The sequence below is a fragment of the Motacilla alba genome, chromosome 1 (genome assembly GCF_015832195.1).
Source record: "Motacilla alba alba isolate MOTALB_02 chromosome 1, Motacilla_alba_V1.0_pri, whole genome shotgun sequence".
NCBI classification, from domain to species: Eukaryota; Metazoa; Chordata; class Aves; order Passeriformes; family Motacillidae; genus Motacilla; species Motacilla alba.
Window position 1 is genome coordinate 37,847,172 of NC_052016.1, and position 21,582 is coordinate 37,868,753.

The following is a 21,582-nucleotide window of genomic DNA, read 5'->3' on the forward strand; positions in this document are numbered from 1 at the left end:
GTCAAAAGAAGGCTTCAGAAAAACATAGAAACCTCACCTCCCGAGTGCAACAAGGACTGGCAGTGGTCCAAACAGAGAATACTGACTAACTTCTGAAATGTGACTGCTTTAAAGTTCTAAAATTCACACTTAGGGTTGACTTGTAAAACTGTCAATTATCCCCAATCTTGTTACAAAATATTTTAATATAAAAGAAGGGAAATATATTCAAGTCTTTATTTTGTGAGTGCTAAAGTTCAAAAATGTTGGCCTAAACATAGATCTATTGATAGAGTTCATTAGTGCATCTATGTTGAATCAAAAGAAACTACAAAGACTGGTTTGGGCGGATGAGAAAAAAGACTAGAAATGAGACTAAATAAATTTGTGCAATTGTCTTGAAGGGGAAGAAAACTTTAAATTCAATTTCAAGGTTACAACTAGCTTGTATACTCAGCAACAGCTCTGCAGTTTTTTTCCTGGTTAAACTGGACTCCTTGTTCTTGATGTAATGTAATGTAAATGTAATTTTTGATACTGACTTTCGAGGTTGAAAACTTTAGAATTGGGAGGGAGAGGGAAGGCTTTTGGGTGAGATTCAATCATTAAACCTTAATATAACAAATGACTCATGCAAGCAGCAAAGGAAGAAACCAGTGTTACAATAATCCTACTTTGAGATTAAAACATAGAAATAAAAATCTCCCTTAACACATGCAAGGATAAAGTGATACTATGTACCTTTAAAACAAGGTAGGAAAAGCACATTTCAACATACGCTTCTTTACCCAAATGGCACTGATCCATCATCATACCCTCAGATGGTTATTCTTGGAGATATACTAACACTGAAAATAAAGAAGGCACTAAAGTTCCTGAGAGTGACAGGAAACCCAGCAGAGTAAGAAATTTTAGACAGAGTTATTTACAGATATTTTCCTGTGAGAAAAGAATGGTAAGAATGTAGCTTGAACATTAACAAATCCACTAAAACATCAGTCTGCCTGGCGGAGTCAGCGATTTGGAGGGGAATTCAGTGGGGCTGGAAATTCAAACTTTAGCTTGTAATCAGAAAAATCCTACTTTAGAAATTTGAACCAGCAGCTAGAAACATGTAATATAATATAGAGCTCTCCTAAATGGTACCCAGCTCAAGGGTCCTTACACTATATGAAGCCTGTGACTATTTAGCTAAAAAGAAAAAAAAGAAGTCAATGATACTGAAGCTCTTTATTATTCTGCAGGGACCTATTTGTAAGTGAGTGACATGGACAAAATCTGCAAATCTGCATTTCCTTCCTTTTGTTTCCTTGGGAAAGGTGCTGCAGATCGTGTGCAATTCCTCCATTAGGACGATGACAGAGCAGAAGTTTATCTGAAATAAATTTCCAACTGAAATAATCTATTCTATTCTAAAGATACTCTTGTGGAAAATAAATTAGATCAACTGAATTTTAAAACATCATTCAAAATGTTTATTCAGATTGTTTATGAAGCAATTACGCAGCATGCTTAGGTAACAGTTCAAATGAAATCAGTTATTAGTTGCTAATGTCTTACTCTCAAGTAGGAAGGCACTTGCAGTGTAGGGTTCTGCAGGAGATCCAGCCCATAACCCTGCAAACACCCAAGAAGATCCCTATCTTTGGGGTTTTCCTTCATGTGATTCAAGCATTTTCTGAATTCATTGAGAATTTCTAAGGATGGAAGAAGAGAAGCTCAGTACAACACAGGAAGCCCAGAACTAACTGCTTCCCTGTTGCTTTAGCACAGCCGAGAAATGCAAGACCTATTTCATTATTATTCTTCCAAGGCACCTCCACATGCCTCAGGAACATCACTATGTAGCCCTGAATTTCTGGAGTACCAGCAGTTTTTCAGAGAACACTGACAAATACAGCACCCCATACAGCCACTGTTCTGTGGTTCAGCCAAGGAGCAGCTCACATTAAGTTAGTTTAGGCTTCTGGCAGAAAAAAAAAAAAAATTAAACAAGCAAATAAATAATGAAGATGAAGGAAGAGATTTGGGGATTATTAGGGAATATTTATTTGGCAGGAGAAAGCAAATAGGACTTGATGAGGCTTGTAAGGGATAAGTCTATTAAAAACATTGTTAGCAGAATGAACCAATTAAGTCCACATCCCCAAAGCAAGTTGGCAATCAGTTTTCAACACCTGTTTTCAGACCAGGGCTTGCAGAGTTTAAACATGTTGTTTAAAGTGATCTCCTCAGAACTCTAGGTCAATAAACACAAGGTAAAAATGCACTTTCAGGACTGCTTACTGTGAGGATTAGCCATAGCAGACGCGATTTTCAACCAGCAGCATTCAACACCAGGTGGAGGAGAGCTGGGCATTCTGTCCTGCATGGAGCATATCAAAGCCACGTGGCCAACAAGTCGCAGACTGCTGAAGAAAGCAAGTCCCTCCTGACTAGTAAAAGTAAGAAACAGAAAGGTCCATCCAAGATAGTCATGAATCTATATTTATTTACAAAAAAAAAAAAAAATCACGTTTCCTTTAACTCAAAATGTGCTGAGCATTACTTATTTACTGGGAGACAACACCTGCAGCCCCTCAGGGATTCCTAGAGTCTCATAAGGATTTCCAACTAGGATCTCCTTGACTTACAGGATCTAAGGAATGCATCAAAAGTAGTCATTTGAAGCATTTGTTTCAGACTTTTTATTAGCAGGCACTCTCTAGCATAGGACATCCTTCCTGAATAATTAAAACATAGAAAGGTCACACACAGTCCTCATCAGCAGAGAAATCCAAGAGCCCTGAGGTGGAGGAAAACTTTTTTTAGCTTTACACCATGGAGTTAAACTGCATCCAGCAAACTATCTTTCTCCCTAGGTCACTTGGCAAGATCCTGCTTTCACTCTGAGCTACCAAAGTAAATGAGAATTTTGTGAAGCTGTATTTGCCACTGTCACTGTCTCCCCTTGACAAATTTGCAGATGATACAAAACCAAGAAGATTGGCTGATACACCAGATGGTTATGCCACCATTCACAAGGACCTTGACAGGCGGGAGATATGGGCTCACAGGGACCTCTTGAGAAGTGACAAAAGTAAATGCAAAGTCTTGCACCTGAAGAGGAATAACCCCATGCACCAGTATATGCTGAGGGCAGACTAGAAAGTGTCCTAAGCCCATGCATTATACAGGGAACTGACCCTGCAAAAGGAGTTGCATCTACTATCTCTTTACAAAGGATTTAATGAAACAAACATGACAGGAAAAAAATATATCTAGAATTGTCAAAGTGTTGTGCAAATGCCCTTGACATTTTTTGAGAGGGAAGAATAGAGGATGACAAGTCCAGTCAGAAGCACTTTGCTTTAAACTGTCTTAGACTGCACAAAATAAGGCTATATTTGCACAACAGAATTCACAATATGCATCCCATGTAGGAATGAGGCAATATACAATGGCATGATGCTTTCAGTGCTCAGCTGTGCGAACAGAAGCTCTGCATCAGCGAGCACAGATGTCCCTCCCATGACTTCATCCTATACATCCAAGGTCACATGGTTTATTTTGGCACATAGATACACACATGAGGACTACATGTGCAGGTACAAACCAGTTTGGACTCGAAGGCCTATTCTGTTCCTTGGAATAAATTTCTCCTCCCAGTGGTCCAGTAAGTTAAATCTACAGGCATTGTAGCCTGAGGAGAGTTAAGACCTCTATTAAAGTGAACCAGAGGGTAGCAAAGAAAAGTGTAATTAACGCCTATTTTAGTCCATTTCATGGGAGCAAGATAGAACCATGCTATGAGTAAGTTAGAACTCCAAGCTGACCCTCAAGTCCAAATTAAAATGCCCTTCCATGCCCTGCAGGAGTCCATCACAGAATCTAATCATGGAGGACTGTAAGGAAAGAGCAAGGGCACTACCAGAGTTTTTTTGCAAAGCCAAAGTAAATGCAAAATGGGTATCAGGCAGAAATTAGGCCAGTGAGCAGAAAGAAATTCACAAAAGCCATTGATTCAAAATGCACACAAACCTAAAAATCAGCTGAAACCCCCCCCCCGCTCCCCAACAGATATACAGATAAAGTATATTAGAATGAGCAGGGCTTTCAAACCTGAAATAGTTTTTTAGGATAAGCCATCTAATACACGATACAACTGTGACAGTCAGTGAGTGACATGGCACTAAAACTGCCAAAAGGAATAAATACTCTGGCATCCAGTGTTAAATCAAATGCTGATAAGGTTAACTACAGTGCAAAAGCACCTGAAAAGCAAAGCATGAGAACAAAAAAGCTTAACCACTTTCTGCCAGCAAGTCTGCAAACCTCATCCTTCAATATTTATGCATCTTACGTGTGCCTCTTACCAAAGAATTGACCCTTGCTGCAACCAAAGGTGTAAGTACTGCTTTGGCTGCAGACCATCTAACAATAATACACATGCAAAGCACACAAATGCCATTCCCCTTAGCACAGAAGGGACTGTGCTGCTAATGGAAAACGTGGTATTTGGAGACAATGATGAAATTCTAACAGCTGCAGCAGATTGAAGGGTGGAGGGGGGAAAGAAAAAAGAAAGCAAGCGGATAGAGATGGGGGGAAACTGAAGGACTGGAGTCAAACTAACAGCTGGGTAAAAACAGCCTAAGAGAGAGGTATTTTTTGAGTTCCCACATCCTTTTCAACTCTCTTATATTTTACCAGTTACAGCAAAAAAAGGATTAGCTCATAAATAAACTAATCAGAATTGTTATCATCAACCCTGTGAGGTCATCATTCATCACATCATGAATCTTCCTTATATAAGCACACAAATATGCTGATGATAAGCACTACAGAAAGCACCTTAACAGAAAAATAAATGCAAAGATGACCAGAAAGCCAAGCATCCACCACTGTCATAACCTCCACAAAGAGGTTTTGTGGCTACTTAATAGTTTAAAATCCTTTAATAAGAGTCATTAAAAGAAGATAAATGAGGGGAAAAAAAATTTCCACTCTGTGTAGGAATGATTGGTATCCAAAGGTCGGTGTGCCTACTTATGCACCTTCCTGTAGATGGTGATGATTTTGGAGTGGGACTACAGGTCTTAAAGTCCATGTATGTGTCATGTCAGCAGCTGCAGTGGGTGTGTAATTGCTAGGAATTATAAAGAGCAGCTACTTGCTTGCTAAACAGGTAGCTAAGCTTGGTGGCTTGGCAAACAGGTATGCATGTGTCTCTGGGAGTCAGGCAACTAGTGGAATTGGATTCTGGAGACATCAGGATGGTCCTGGCCACCTTTTGGAGAGACCCAGATCTGGAAGTCACCTGAAGATCTGATAATGAATGGACTTTACATCCAAGGCTAACAGCTGGAGGAGTGGGGGGTTGTCCATGTTTGTCTGAGAGTGACAGGGTCTCTACCAGAAACAGGAGCAGGGCTGCAGCCCTGGGCACTTGCATGTTCAGGTTATTGAGAAATCCCAAGCAAATGGCAATTTTCTTTTTTTCTGCCTCAGGAAAACGAAAACAAAAAACCAGCTCTCACCTTGACAAGGAGACAATTTAAATGCTCGTGTCACCTACAAATTCCAGCATGCTCCTACTATGTCAGTTTGACAACCTATTTGAGTATGAACAGAGGAAACCATCATCTACTGATGGGAGGGTCAGAATGTGTAGAAGATGGAGAAGTTAACTCCATGGCTACTTTCATACAATCAAGTATTCAGTACTAGGTAGCATCAGTGAAACCACCTCAATTCCTTAGATGCACCAGTACACATACTCAGTGTTGGCAACTTCAGTTTGGCTGTACATTCTGAAACCGCAGGGTTGTTTTTTTTTTTTTAATTCTAGTTTATACTAGGAAACTTAAGAGGGGTGGGAAGGGAGTGGAGATTCTGATTCTGGCTGTGGAAAATAAGCTTGAAAGAGAGAGCTTCAATGGGGAATAAAACAAAGGCAAAATAGCTTTAAAATCAAAAAGGATGAGTGGCAGAGAGAAAGGACAAAGCTTTACCCTTCTCCCCTTATTTCCTATCTCTCTTTCCCTCATTTCTTACAAACACCAATCTTTCTTCCACCATACTGCTGGTGCATCTAAATTTCTAGCACAGAGGAACAATTAATCTAAGTAAACAACATGTGTATATTTTAAAAAATCCTCTGAAGGCATTCTTCACATAGCTCAAAAGCAAAAAAGAGACTGGCTTGGGCTTTTCCCTCCATCCCTTATTTTCACATTATACTTTTTACATGAGCTGTGGAGCAGACAAAGAAAGAGCAAAAAAAGCAAGCTTAGAGGAGGCCATCCTTAAACACATTACTGGTAATTATTTTGTGATTTTACGTTTACTTTCTATTGAATTGATTCTTCTCATGCATGGAGATAGGCTAAGAAGAACAGGCTGCAACTGGAGTAGCAGCAGCCACATTTGTTCTTTGTTCTGCAGAGAGCAGGATTAGAATAATGCATGCATGTTATTCACTGCCACTCCTTTTTTTTATTACCTTTAATTACATTTTCAGACTATGCTGCCCTGTCCTATATATACATACTTATGCTACATGAACAGACACAACATCTCTTTGTGTTGCCCTACATCTTGGGCACTCGCAAGCTCCTGATCAAACAATGAGCTGGCGGGAAAGGGAGCTGATCTTAACTCAAGGAAGAAAGAGTTCAGTGAGACATGAAGATGCACAGTAGGATTTTTTCCCCAATCTAAGGTTATCAAAACAAGGCTCCAAAGGAGCCACTGTCTCACACAACACAGTTTCTTTCAGCGCTTGCTTGTGTTTTTGTGGGGCAATTTTTGTTTTCATCTTATTAATGCAAATTGTACACCAAAATGCTTTATGTCATTAGTTAGGAGACAAAAGCAGGAGGCACAGGCGGAGGCTACCTCTCAGCTGAGCCTGGAAATGAGAGGGAAACTTGCTGGAATGAACAGACACAGATTTCAGCAGGGCAGAGGCAGCAGCTGTTGCACTGACAGTAATTAGACTGAGGACCTGAGGAAGGGGAAGGATAGAGCCATGAAGGAACACGATGCCAAGGGACACACTCATTTCTGAATCAGCAGGTCGTTACACATTTTAAAGGTGGGAGAAATAGAGTAATTCCCACAAGAATGACAGCATCTTACTTGCAGAGACAAAAACTTGTTCAAAAGCTTTTAAACAAGTAGTGGCGATGATGTATTATGTGAAACAAAAGCACAAAATGTTGATGTTACTATATTTTACTCATTTTTTCATGCCAACACCCTTTTTTGCATAAAGGCTACACAAAGTTATAATAGAAAAATACAATCTCTAGTAACTGGCTGGATGAGAGGAACTTCATTTTGTCAAGCTGAATATGCCTCACAAGCAGCATCCCATCTAGCAGATGGAAATACTAAAGCAGCGGGGTGACATAACTTCTGTACCATTATCACCAAGCACTTCCAAGAACAAGGAGCAGACTTCCTCACCCCTGAATATAACCTTTTCTATTAACTGCTGCCTTAGACAGCCAGCACCTCCTGGTAAAATGCTCTTTGAAGACTGCTGACTATTTGTCTCCCTTTTTCTTCACTCCCAGTTCCTGAATTTTCCTGATGTAACAGACACTTCTCAAGACACCCAAGCAAGACTCAGTTGACCACCATGTGGAAGGCAATCAGAAGCTCCCTCTAGCAAATGAATATGAATCAGAATATGAATCCCACTCCTGTTCTGCAGCGGGATAGGAATGCACAGCTGTTACTACATCTCATTTCAGAGAGGCATCAGAAACTTGACATTCGTGACCACCCCAAGCACATTCTGAAACTCTGCCCTGCTCCAGTCCTCACTGGAAAGCAGCCAGGCCTTGGTGGTTGGGACCACTGTGCATGAAATGTATCTGATGGCATATTTCCTTTTGTCATTTCTGGGAACTGGATTAAGCATGAGGACTGCTGTGACACTTCATCTTGCTCCCATTGCCCTCCTACCTCAAATGGAGATGGAGCATTAGTCTGTAGTCTTACAGAGATGCAGCCAACAGATAAAACACAACCCAGCCTGCACTTGTAGCTCTCTGATGCAAGTGACACTGAGTTACGGAATATGTGATGACATTCCACAGCAGGCATATAAATGTAGTGCAGCATGTTCACTATAAAGAAACACCCCTAAACTATAATTCCTTGCTGCCTCATCTTTCAAATCAAGGAGGTGTTTAGCACTTACGTGTTAGTAAAAGTCTTGTGAGAAGCTGCAGTAACCCAGGTTATTAAAACAAGACCACAAAAAATTCCAGGAAGACAAGAGTAGCAGGGTGAATAGCAAGTAAGTTTTTAATTAGAAGTTACACCTTCAAATGAAGGTTTGTGGTTTCACAGGTCAAGTCAAAAACTATGGCATGTTGGCTGCAGGAGATTTTTGGCTTCTCTATTGCAACAGGGACTTCACAGATACCTATATCAGGTCACTCAGGGCTACTAATGCTTTGTGATTCCATATCTAGGCAGGGAATGGTAATAAACACCTTTCTTTATGACACACTTCAGCCCTACACACCAGCAAAGCTTCTGTTCTTGCTGCATCTATGAATTAAAGCTCAGATAGTCTACAGGAAAAAGTGAGAAAAGAAAGAAGAAAATGAAGTGTGAAAGGAAAGAAAGGTTTAGGTGGTTTTTTTCATTCTTAGCTGTTTGACCACCCCATTTACACCGGCCTTTTGGTTTTTATTTGCAATAATGTTCTGGCAGTTCCCTGCTCAGCTGTAGTGAGCAAGAAGCTGATGCAGCATCTCTGTTGTGGACAAACATTGGAAAGTTTTGAGCTGATGAAAACAGCAATGTCCATGTACACTGCATGTTGGAGAAAAAGCCATACACTATGGAAATTATGCCTTTGGCCAAAGGCAGGATTTACATAAGGAAGAGAAACACTACAGTTTCAATCAAAAGCTCAACAGTTTCCCCAGTTGAGTGCTGGAGACTATTCTAATTAAAGACTTTTTCCATTTCTGCAGCTACCCCTTAAGTTATTTCATATCAACTGAGCCTGAGTTCAGTTCTGGCTACAATACAAAAGAAAATTCATTTATGATATGTATCTTGAAGACCTTAGTGTCAACAATTTAATTCTTTTTTGTTTTGGTTGTTTTTTGGGTTTTTTTTAATGATGAAAGCCTCACAAGGGTGTAAGGATATCTCCTGAAGCTCTGCATTTTGACAGGATTGGAATGCTGGACTGTAGCTGACAATACATCAGAGCAACTGACTGCACCAAGCCACACCACATCCCATTTTCTGAAGCTGCAGTCTCTATTACTGCCTCAAGCATCTCCACTGAGAGCTGTATTCTGCAGCACATATCCAGTCTCACATGTACCAACAGTTTCCAAGCCACAGCCTTTGCCTGTGATGCCCTTCAACAATGCTTACAGGAAGAAATCCAAGAAGCTAAAAGCAAGGCTAGAGCTCTAACGAGCACTAGTGACTGCATGGGCAGAGCACACTGACCACAAAGCGCTACTTAGGCAAGTACTGCCATCAGTAAGCCAATGAAGACTTGGGGTCATTTGTCTACACCTCGGTTTTGCCTATGCAGACATGCTGTCTGCCTCAATCCCACAGTTAAACTGTCACAGATTGAAAATTCATGCTGTATCACCACATCAGCAAAATTCAGCTTGGCACTGTATATCTGTCCACTTAAAGAACTGATTTAAACTACAGCTCCAACAGGAAACTTACTGATACACCTCTACAAATAAAAAGGCTTACAGTATAATAAATAAGCTGCAATACTGAGTTCCTGTATGGCTATTCCTGCATATCCACAGTGCACTTATAACATTATGCTTTGTTTTCCCCAACTCTTACAGTTCCAATTTGTTTTCCACGATACTGACCAGCTCCTATTCCCGAGCTTGCTTTTTGCAAAGCAGCTCCTGAAATGTAATTCACTTGGTTGATACAGTTACACTGAAGTAGCTTACTGACATTCCAACAAATCACTTGTTTGACAGTCTGCACAAGCCTTCTGTTTTTCATGTTTACCTGTGGAAATATCAAGTTGTTCTACCACAAAAAAATTCCTATTTTTACAATCTCATCTCTCCTGAGAAGTTCCAACTTTGAATTTTCTCCCAGGCTGCCTTATAGAGTCGAACCATTAGCATCCCCCATCTTCTTTTATCATCTAAATAACCTTGAGGGTTACCTATCTGCTTTAAAGTTACTTTATCTATCCTGTGAACTTTAAAAACATGAACTTTGAACATTTAAGAAAGCAATTGGTGAAGAATGCCAAGACTGCAATCTAATTGAGAAGAAAATCCAAGGAAACTACTATCAGTGACATGTAACATCCATAACAAGATCTGAACCATCCACAGAAAATCTTGCTAACACTCAGCCTCTCCTGTTCTCTACCTAGACAAGGCAGTATTAAGAAGCTTAGTTAATGGCTTTCAATTTGATACTAAAAGAGCTGATGTTCAGTCAGTGCAGAGCCACTCTAAATAAAACCACTGGCAAAATAAACCAGCACTCAGTACGACAGCTTGCCCTCAGCAGGGCCAGTGGGCAACAATCGAACCTTTCCAGCAGAAGGGAGGACTTTTCATGTCCCTGTTAAACAGGTTAAACATGTCCCCAGGCATTCTGCTTTTCCCATGTGTCTGATGGAATTTAGAAACATCAGCCGCAGCTCACTGGTCCACCTTCAAATCCACCTGGTTGTTCACGGGGCAACTTTATTTGTTTTATATTAATATAACACTAATTGCCATTAATATTGTATAGGCAGAAGTGAAGCAGCAACTCCTACACTACCTGCTGGCTACTTAAATTAATTTTTCCTGAGGTCTCTTCTTCCCACAAACTGGTCCTGGTTCTTGTGTTTGCTCTCAAAACCAACTGAGTTTGTATTCTGTGACTCAGAGGTGCTTTTATCTGCTGAGCACTTCGGTAGCACCTAAAAGCCTGCCAGCTTTCACAGCCTTCCTATCTTAGACAAGCTACTACAGCCCTAACTATTGACAAATAAACCCTTTTCTTGCATACTGCATTATGATGCAATTAGAAAGGGTCCTGATAGATCAACAGGTAGGAAATAAAAGGACACAAATCAATTTATGGGCTCGCTCCAGGAATGTCAAGAAATCAATCACATATGAGTAGTAAAGGCAGGCATCTTCTTATCATTTGGGCAGCTCACAAAACACAGTGGCTGCAGGTTTAACATTTCTCATGCAGATGCCTGTGTTACTGCTGGCCCTGAGTCACTAAATGCAGGGGTTTAAAATAGGGAACACGTCCATCTTAAATCTCTAATAAAGGAAAACAACAGAATTTTCCTTAAGCTGCTATCACCAGCTTTTCATCCTGAAACTCAAGACTTCCACAAAGCTGTTGCACTTTACCTTGAAGTTTACCTTCTCTCTACAATTGTTCTCAAGCTTTTAGGGCTTGCCTAGCTGGGTACAAGAATTCCCAATGAGCTACCTATCTGATTTGAAGCACAAGACTTCTGAACACCCTCCTTCTGATTTTGGGGTGGCAAAGGGTTTAAAACTATACAAATCAGGGTGCCACAGTTGTGCATATGTACACAGTTTAAGAAAAAAATTCCCAGCAGTCAGGGAGAGGAAAGAAGAGGGACAAAGCAAGGTATGCTTCAGGTTCAGTTCACATCCACTCAAGGTGAATAATGTAGAGATCATTGCAAAGCAGAGGGGAAAGTGTCTACACTGAATCAGCTATTCCTCTGCATGCTTTTTACTCTTGATATTCAGGCACCAAAAAAAAATTTGTAAAATCCCACTTAGACAATCAGTCTCTTTCTCATCGAAAGTCAAAATCATCCTGCTGCCAAGAACATGCCTTTTTGCTAAGACACAAGTTTAGTTTTCAGTAAATTTGTCTGTGAGTAGAGAGTAACTCTTTGGAATTTGAGGAATTTCTATACTGTCAGTCTTCATGACGGCACTGAAATACCAAAATTTATCCTCAAGGCTCAGCTCATGCAGTCCTGCAATGGCAGAGGTTCAGGTATGTTTTTTCAAGTGTTGCAGAATCAAGACATAATTGTTTCAAAGCCCTCTCTGTGAGCTCAAACTTCAACAGAAAATAACCCCCAGTGAACTCACCACAGAAACAAAAAGAAACACTAATTTTAAGTTGTTCCATCACATCAGGGAGGGATGACTAATGCTTTAAAAAATAAGTAGCAGAGAGTATTAAAAAACCATTTTCATCTTCCAAGCAAAGACATGTTTTAAAGACATAGTGAGAAAATCTATTCTCTAGATGATAAGTAATATAAAGTGAGTGTGAACTGTTATCCAGACAAAACCTATTTCCTGACCAAGCCTTCCAACCTGTATCTCAAATATATGCATCCTCACAGGATGTTCAGGGAACACACTGATGAGACTGTATGTCCCAGGGCATCAGAATTACTGTGCTGGAAGCTGCACTGGATTTCTTAATGAGCTGAAATCAGATTGTTAACAAATTATGGCTGAAGCTGGGGATGCTCTATTATGTTCTGACTGCCAGTACACACTCTCAGTAGGGACTATAAGAAATGTGGGAACTGGGTGGAAATTTCTTCTATTAGCACAAGTATCTCTGTTCTGTACCTGCCTCCAAATATGCTATGAAGCTTCTAACTATTGGAATTATAGATACCACCAATTACTGCTACTTCTCTTGACCCAGTAAAAAGCCAGATAGAGGTCTAAGCAAGAAACAAACAAAAGATAAGAGCAGCTGAGAGTGAGATTATTCTCAGCAATGTGCAATTTAGGTGAAGCCTATGAGTTCCTGGCAAACTGCCCATGAGAATGCTGCTTAAGCCAAATTGAATACCTCTGACCTATGGATGTTTACAGAAAGGCAGCAGTCATAGAGTGCAGTAGGGATAAATGAATGGCTATAAAAAATTAAACAAGAGAAGAAAAAGCCAGGACCAGACTTAAAATTTTACAAATACTGTGAGTTTTCCTAGCTATGGCTGAGTTATCCATGACCCTGAAGACTGTTTGAATACTTAAGTATTTACTGATTGTTGAGTCAATCATTCATTTAGCCTATTTTCTGGTTAAAATAAATTTAAAAACCAGAAAATTTTAAATTGTGGAAATTAAGCAGTTTTGATTTCTTTATGACAGCCTCAGACATACAGACTAATATGAGATTACATCAATTTGATTAAATGCCCATCAATCTGGCATGTCCCACATCTTAATTTTTAAGTAGGTGGTCAATTTTACAGAAAGGGAGGGGGGAAAATCCACACAAAACAGTATCTATTATACTTTAAAAGCTAACTGTACTTATAAAAAGCTAACTTTTTCTTTTGTGTCCTTTCTTTTTTTTTGACTCTCATTTATTTTCCCTTCCTATCCAACGGCCACACAGCTGAGAGGCTCAAAGAATCTATGATCTGCACACAAAGACAAAAAAAAAGTATGTACAGCTTGAGAGAGACTCTGTCTAGATATCAGCACAGTTTAGTTTCAACAGCTTCTACGTGAACACTGTAGGGCGTTAATCCAATCTTTGGTGTGTTAGGTTTTTCAGGATTTTAGTAAAGCTTTGAATACTGTCCTTCATAGCATCTTCCTGGACAAGTTGTCCCAGCTGTGACCTAAGCAGGTTCAGACTGTGCTGGGTGAAGAACTGGCTGAAGGGCAGGGCTCCAAGGGATGTAGTGAATCAAGGGAGCTACATCTGGCTGGTGACTGGCCACCAGTGGTGTTTTGCAGGGCTCAATTCTAGGGACAGTTCTGTGCAATGTGTTTATCAGTGATCTGCATGCAGGAACTGAATACACCATCAGCAAGTTTACTGTTGATGCTAAACCAGGAGGTGCTGTTGATTCACTGGAGGGACAAGAGGCCTTGAAGAGGAATCTGCATAGAGCATTGGCAATAATCCCTGGCACGAAATTTAACAAGTGCCAGATCCTGCACCTGGGACGGAGTAACTGCAGGCACAAGTACAAACTGTGACAGCAGTGTCTGCAGAGCGCCCTGCAGGGAGGGCCCTGGGGGTGCTGGGGCAGCAGCAGCTCAGGGAGAGTCAGCAGGGTGTGCCTGGGCAGCCCAGAGGGCAGGAACCGTGTCCTGGGGGCATCAAACACAGAGCACAGCCGGGCAGAGGGGGGGTCATCCGCTGTGCTCAGCACTGGTGCAGCCTCGCCTGGAGTGCTGGGAGCAGCTCTGGGCACCACAATGTAAGAGGGATGGGAAGGAGGGAGAATGCATCCAGAGGAGGGCAATGAAACTGGGAATGGTTCAAAGCTGCGCAAGGAAAGTCTCAGACTTGACAATGGGAAGCACATCTTTACTGAGAGGGTGGTCAGACACTGGAACCCCCAGACTTCCTGGGTAAGTGATCGATGCCCCATCCCTGTCTGTTTAAGAAGCATTTGGGAAATGCCCCTATTAACATGCTTTAACTTTTGGTCAGCGCTCAAGCTGTTAGACAGTTGGGCTAGGTCATAGTTTTAGGTCCCTTCCAACTGAAATACTTTATTCTGTTTCTTTTTTAATTTTGTCTTGTAAGTTTCTTCCAAGATTCTGAAACCCTACATCCCTGTCCAGTTATAATTAATACAGCATAAAGCTGTACCATCCCCATTTTAGATTCTTGCCACACCATTAGCTAGAACTCCTTATAAGCTGTTAGCTCCAGAGTCATTTTCAGATCAACCAGTTCTGTAAGAATGCTATTAGAACAATATATTAGGTACTTAAGCAAAACCAAAGTACAAATTTGTCAGGAACATGTGTCAACTAGAGGCCATAGCGAACAGAACTATTTTTCATTTTCATCTCATTGTACTGCACTGCCTGTCATTGCTGGCCCCAGTCACATCTTGCCACAGTGAGGCATGAACTTGTCACCTCAAAACTGGACTGCTGCGACCTACACGGAGTGCTGCTGCACAGGCCCTGCGGCTGGCACGGAATGCTGAGGCTCATTTATGAGGAGACACAGCACCAGTTCAGCAGATTGGGCTTATGTTTCAATGGCCTGTACTTGTAAGTTTAAAAATTCAAGCTTCTGATTTTAATAATTACAGCCAAACTACATGAGAGAGAATTATCCAAGAAACTGAGCCCTGCTGACAACTGCTGCTGTAACAATCTGGCATTGGAGATAAACTAAACTACCAAAGAGGGGATCTCAAAGACAGATTCTAGATTCAGTTTGTCCATGTCCTCTAAGAGTTCAGCATAGTTCAAATTCATTTTGGCATGCTTTTTTATTAATCCCAGCCTTTCCCAAACTCTAGCAAAAGGCAGGGTTGGAGATAAGGAGTGACTGACTTATAAACAGTCCTTTTATCTGCATTTCATTTGGAGATAAAGAAACTATACCATAAAAGATGCTCTTACAGCCTTTCAGTAAACACATTGCTGTTAATAACAAAATCAACCAAGCAACAAAACAAAAACAAAACCAACAAAAAAATCCCTATCAAGCAAAACTTTTTTAATAAATCCCTTTACTGTGCAGATATTCTGGACATCTCACTTGACCACTGAAGTAACTGAGAGCATAGGATTTCACTTAGTAGTTTCTCTCTGACAGTCATCATTTGTAGCTCCTTTTTCTTGGAGATGTGCTTTGCAAAGTCTTGCCAATTTTGCTTCAGTTACTTCCAGTTAAGAATGTTCAAATTCCTTTTGAACCAATGTAGTCAACAGAAATTCACGAAATCACTAAAGGAATCATTAGGACATTAATCACACACTGCCCATCCCTGTCACATATGCATCTCTTGGTTTATATATAAGAACACTGTGGCCTCTTTCAACACAAAATACAATTTACATATCCAGAAAAAAACAAAGAGGTGCCACTGCCAATCCTGTTCTTTTCCTCTAAAAACATGCAATTTATGTGTATTGCCAAAATGCAATAACCTATCTCTTGATAAATCTTCAAATGTTTCTATACTCAAAGCTTCTAGTACCATCTTTTTAGGAACCACTGAAAACAACTTCCATTATTAAAAAAAACTCAAGTAAAAACTATCCCAGATATTTCTTAAAGTCTAAGGTACCTCCAACAACTAAGAAGATATACGAGTCAGAATTTAAGCAACTGAAAAACTACATTTCAAGCAGGTTTAGCTTCAAATAGAAGGAAGAAATTATAGGATTACTTTAGGAATACACCTGCATAGTGCAGATGTGCTGATCCATGGCACCCTATGTCACTGAGAAGCAGGTAATATCTGAGTGACTTAGATACCAGCATTACTACTGAAGATTTCCCTTATGATTATGATGAGCTCATCCGTGAGAAGTTCATGAACTGTATGACTCATGTCAGAAATAAATCTTCTTGCAAACACATTCCTTCTTAGGTTTTTTTTTTTGGTTGCTGTTTTTATTTTACTAAGGTTTACAATCACTGTTTATGACCCAGAATAAAAACTGCTATGACAGCATTGGTTGTGTGAAGCTGTAACTAATCACAAGTCATAGCTGATCAAAAATAAAACATTTGTAGTTTTGCCTCATTCTTAAAGAATGACCTTATCGTGCAACAAATAAACTTTTGTGCACTGTTCCCTCTGCCCTGCAAAATCCTCTATAAAAATGAAACATAATATTATGCCACTTGGCAATGTATCAGGACTTATGGCCTATAAAGGGACAGCTAAAGGCCATACCAGATGCTTCTTCATCAGCAAACTAAAGAGAAACTGGAGCAAGACAGAAGAGGCTTTTGTTATTGCAAATGCTTCCATGTTTGCTCTCAGGAGCTTTCCACCCTCAGGGAGGACGAGACCATTACATTAGTGCCTCACAGACTTAACTAACTTACAAGGAGAATTTAAGCTATTTAGACCACCAGCCAAATCAATGCAGTGATGCTGTTGAAGAGAGCAGTCCAATTAATTTTATACTGAAAGAAGCACAGGAAAATAAGCAGTACCTACTGGCTGCTGCAGCTCTTCCACTGGGAGAATATTTCTCAACTGATCTTTCAAAGGCAGTGGGATTATGCAGGAAAGTTCTTCTATTTTCCTCCTTTGACTTCCTCATACACAGCAAGACCACACTGCATAAAAGAGTAAAAATCACTCCACTGTCCTCATCCCACCCAGACGGATTGCAGTGGAGAACAGGAAGATACGCAACATCTTCCTCACACTGCACAGAGAAGAGATTTGAGGTGGAAGAGAACAAGACTTATGTCCTACCACATGATTTTTTCACCACCTTGATTTGTTTTACTCTGTCTGCAGTGGGCTGATCAGCACAGACAGGCTGATTAGCTGAGACAAGATCAAAATGAAAGCTGATGGTGCAGGAGAGCTAAATGGCAATGAATGGTAGCATAATTTTATGTCAAAAACATCAAAGCTTTATATTTTTGTAAAAGGACTGTTTCCTTTAAATTCTCACACACTAGAGGAAGCTGTAATGGACTAGCAAAATCTAAACTTCTGTAAGAAATTTTCTCCTGAGAGCATAAAGTAACTGCTGCCAGGACATTGCATAACCAGGCATAAAATGAAGCAAGCTACTGAAAAAGGCTAGTCTTCCAATCACTCATATCTAAAATAGGAAAGCAGAAAGGGGAAAATACCAAAGCAAAGCTTAGTTATCTACTAGGACCTTTAAATATGAAACCTTAATATTAAAATATAGAGTGCCTACTACAAAGCAATTTCTTTTATGAGAGCCACATCCACAGAAGGATGGCCTATTTAGCAGTCAAGCTCAAATAGAATCTGCTCTCAAATGTCATCAGAAGAGCAGCATCTTTCCACCAGGTCTATTCCCTAACACGCAGCCACAGTTTCATCTATTAAATATAATGATAAAAATAGCCAGTGAAGGTTTATTGGTCCTTTTTGCCCTGTGAAGGCAATGAAGTTCAGAGAGAGGGAGCAGACATTTTACCCTTGATTGTAAATCATCAAAACAATTTACAGCTGGCTTAATTTCTCCACACCTCCAAACAATGAGATTGCACAGTGACAGACTGGGGCATAACCACACATAACCCCACCACTAAGCCTCACAGAGAGAAAATTTGGCCCTTAGCAACTTCCCTTCAGTTTTTTTTATAAGTGAAGCCTACTTATAATCTCGCAACTTGCAGGAGTGGCAGCTAGGGACAAAATAAAAATGCTACAGTTTGGCTCCTTCTTGTGATCCAGAACCAATAACAGAAAGAAAAATGTTTTACTACTGCATTTGTTTTAATCCCTTCTACGGAAATCCAGCTTTTACTACAGCAGCTGTCTGGCACTGTCCAAAAGCCAAGCAGTCCTGCACTTTGCAGAACTCTGTATGAAAAAACTAAGCAAGCATCAATCATTTTCAAAATCTGCCCTATCAGTCAGTACAGGCTGGTGAGAATATTTGTGTTATGTCCAAAATTGCCAAAGAAGTGTCAGAGATAACAGATACACTCTGCAACATAAGAAATCATGGCAGAAACCAAGCAAAGTCACAAAACCTGCAGCACTTGCAGGATATCACAACAGAAAGAGATAAAGGGGTTCTGTTCCCAGCTCAGACCTTTTTCTCCTCAAGCCTTGGAGAAATGCAATCTATAGTTTGGCACCAGTTAGCATCACAAGCCAAACCACACAGTCCACTGTCTGAAATCAATCTATTTTTTTCTTCTTCAAAATAATAAATTATACCTTTTTAAAAATTTTAATGCTTGAACCTACTGCTTTAGTATTTTATCTCTCCATCTCTGAAGCTAAAGAAAAGCTTTTGACAAAAACAGACATGATTTCCTTATAACTACACAGTTCCAGAAGCTTAGCTTGGAAAAGAAAACACTGTGTCCTTATAGACACCGCAAAGTTGTAAAGGTGCAAAATTTCCCTAAGAGAGGCACAGGTTAATTTTCAGATCACGTCATCTGTAAATATGGAAAAAAATATCTGATCCCAAGTCAGAAAAGTCAGCTTTAATCTCTAACACTCTTAAGTGTAAGAGATTAAACTCTTAAGAGACGGAGTTCCTTTCTTAAAAGCTTAATGATACTATTTTATTACTGTTCCAGACACCATTCAAAGTTTTAGTGCAAATAAACATTCAATCGCTCAGCTGCTGAAAAATGTTGTTCAACACTTGCAGCAAGCAGTAAGATTCAAAACAGGAAGAGAGGAAATTAAATCCAAAAAGATACAAAAACAATCAACTCACAAGACAGAATATATTCCTACTTTAGAGCCGGAACAGATTAATATCCGTCTCTGACAATACACCCTTAAAACAACTTCTATGTTTCACCATGTATTTCACCCTACTTTTTTAATAAAAATGTTCCAATTTCAGATTTAAGTCGAGGACTTCTTAGGCAATTTTCACATGACCTGTGAAAATAGTAATTTTTAATTGGTTTGACCTTTCCTCTCTAAAGCCTTCATATTGGATTTTTTCCTGATTGCTGAGAGGATAGAATAATATCTTGAGGGACAGAAGTTGCCATTTTGAAGCTCTGCTACAAAAAAGAAAAAAAAAAAGATGGCTTTAAAGCAAAGCAGAGAATAAGAAAAGATCAACTCAAGTATTTTGGAAACTAATTTAAAATTACATACCCACAAAAATGATGCAATAACTTGTAAGTGCTATAAGTCAAACTTCTACTTTCTTGAGAAAATTTAAGAGAAGATATCTTTAACACTTTCCCATCTCTGGCATTACTCTTTGTTTCTGAAGCAAGATGGTTCAAAATACCCATCACACAGGAAGCACAGGCAGTACATCCTCACAGCTACTAAAATGTGAAACTATTCTCCCTCTTCAACTACTGATCAATTTTTAACTGCATGATACAGCTATAGATGCACAAAGAACGCTAGAAAGTGAAAACCTCGATTTTAAAATTTAAAAAAACACCTGAAAGAATTAAAGCAAATTATTTGCTAAAATAAACGTCATATAATAGGCAGCTAACAAAACTCCTTTCTTCGGGTAAGGAAGAATGCAAGCTGCTCTCCTAAAGCTGGTTTTCTGAAAGAACTGAAGTGTTTCAGCTGCCCTCTAGTGTTAAAATGAATGCACGGGTAAGCTAAGAGAAAGGCTGAAAAGATGCTTGAGTTAAGAAATTACTCACTATGGTTTATTTTCAACCAGTGTAAAACTAAAAATTAAAAAGTAAATTTTAAAATACCACGGGGCCAATTTTTTCTTTAAAATTAAGGTATTCAATCCTTTCCTGTAACATGCAATTCTGCCCCACAGCAACTAACTACATGAAATTATGGGAGATCTTTTACTCATTTTCAGCCCTATATTTCAGCCTATGGAAAAGTTCTGCTTGATGCTAAAAAAACTAAATTATTAGAATTTTCAAAGAGAAAAGAATCAATCATCTATTTTCATAACCCAAGTAAGATAAGCAAATATTAAAATTAAAGAAATACTGGGTTTTATCATTCACTCTACTTAAAACAAACTGTTTATATATAAGCATGGCTGAAAAATTCTCATTTTCCTCCTCAGGCTCCACATATAAATTCCAACTTGAGTTCAATTAGCATGCAGAAAAAAGAAAGCTCAGAGGAAACCTTCTCTGGAGGGTTCTTTATCAGCAAATGCAATGAAATCTTGAGCACCAATAACAAAACAAAGTTCATATAACAAAAAATGGAACTCCTAAAAATATTAGGTACTGATAGAATGAGAAATATTCTAATAGATAAGCTAAGTTTTAAGTTGTGTGTACTGCTGGCTCATGGTCAGCTTGGCATCAACCAGACAGAGCTGTTTTCCAGAGGGTCAGTATGAAATGGAGAATGAAGCAGGTATTCTTGGAACACATTCCTGTGCATATGCACATGGTGTGGATGAATGGGACCAGTCAACACAGGTCAGCCAGGGACAAATAATGCCCGACCAACTGGATTTGTGGACAATGGCAGAATAGTGGATGTGATTTACCTCAGCAAGCCTTTTGACAGTCTGGATTGGTGGGCAACTAGACAGGTAAAAAACTGCTTGGAAGGCTGGGCTCGAAGAACAGTGGTTGAAGTGTTTGGGGGCCAGCAATGAGGAGAGTATTGCATGGATCTGTCTGGAGGTTTGTCCTGTTTAACACCTTTATCAGTGACTTGGAGAAGGTGACACAGTCCACTCACATCAAGCTTGCAGATGACAGCAAACTAGGAGATGCAGACAATAAGCTCCTGGGCAGAACTACCATTTTGAGAAACCCAGACAGGCCAGAGAAACAGGCTGCCAGGAAAGGACCTCTGCTGAAAAGGATTTGTGGGTACCAGTGGAGACAGGGCTAAACAGGACTCAGAATTGCAATGAAGGCTAAAAGCTTACTGTACTGTATCCACAGGACAATACACAGTAGATAACAGAAGTGATTGTTTTCCTTTACTCAACACTGTACTAAATCCAGTTCTGAGCAGTAAAAGAAAGTGTTGATCAAGGCTGTGGAACTGTTGGAGTGAGGCCAGAGGAGGCACATGAAGATGATCAGAGGGCTGAAGCACCTCTCTGATGAAGACATGCTGAATGTTGGAGTTGTTCTGCCTGGAGAAGGTTCCAGGGACCTTACAGCACATTCCAACACCTAAAGGGAGGCCTGAAAGCTGGAGAGAAACATTTTACAAGGGCATGTACTGATAGGACA

The 21,582-nt window shown here is 39.8% G+C and overlaps 1 protein-coding gene across 5 annotated transcripts in view; it reads right to left on the reverse strand.

The window, feature by feature from the left end:
• The window catches only part of TSPAN9 (tetraspanin 9), a 169,969-nt gene that overhangs the window by 126,407 nt on the left and 21,980 nt on the right, over nucleotides 1–21,582 (reverse strand). The window contains exon 3 of one of the 5 annotated variants that reach the window (XM_038135056.1): nucleotides 2,266–2,414. The exons of 3 other annotated variants lie outside the window; for them this stretch is intronic. In XM_038135056.1, coding sequence (XP_037990984.1) covers nucleotides 2,266–2,350 — 85 coding nt within the window. In that variant the 5' untranslated portion in view covers nucleotides 2,351–2,414. Of the gene's footprint in view, nucleotides 1–2,265; nucleotides 2,415–16,899; nucleotides 17,008–21,582 lie in introns of those variants that run through there. One more of the 5 variants, XM_038135092.1, reaches the window with a different exon arrangement.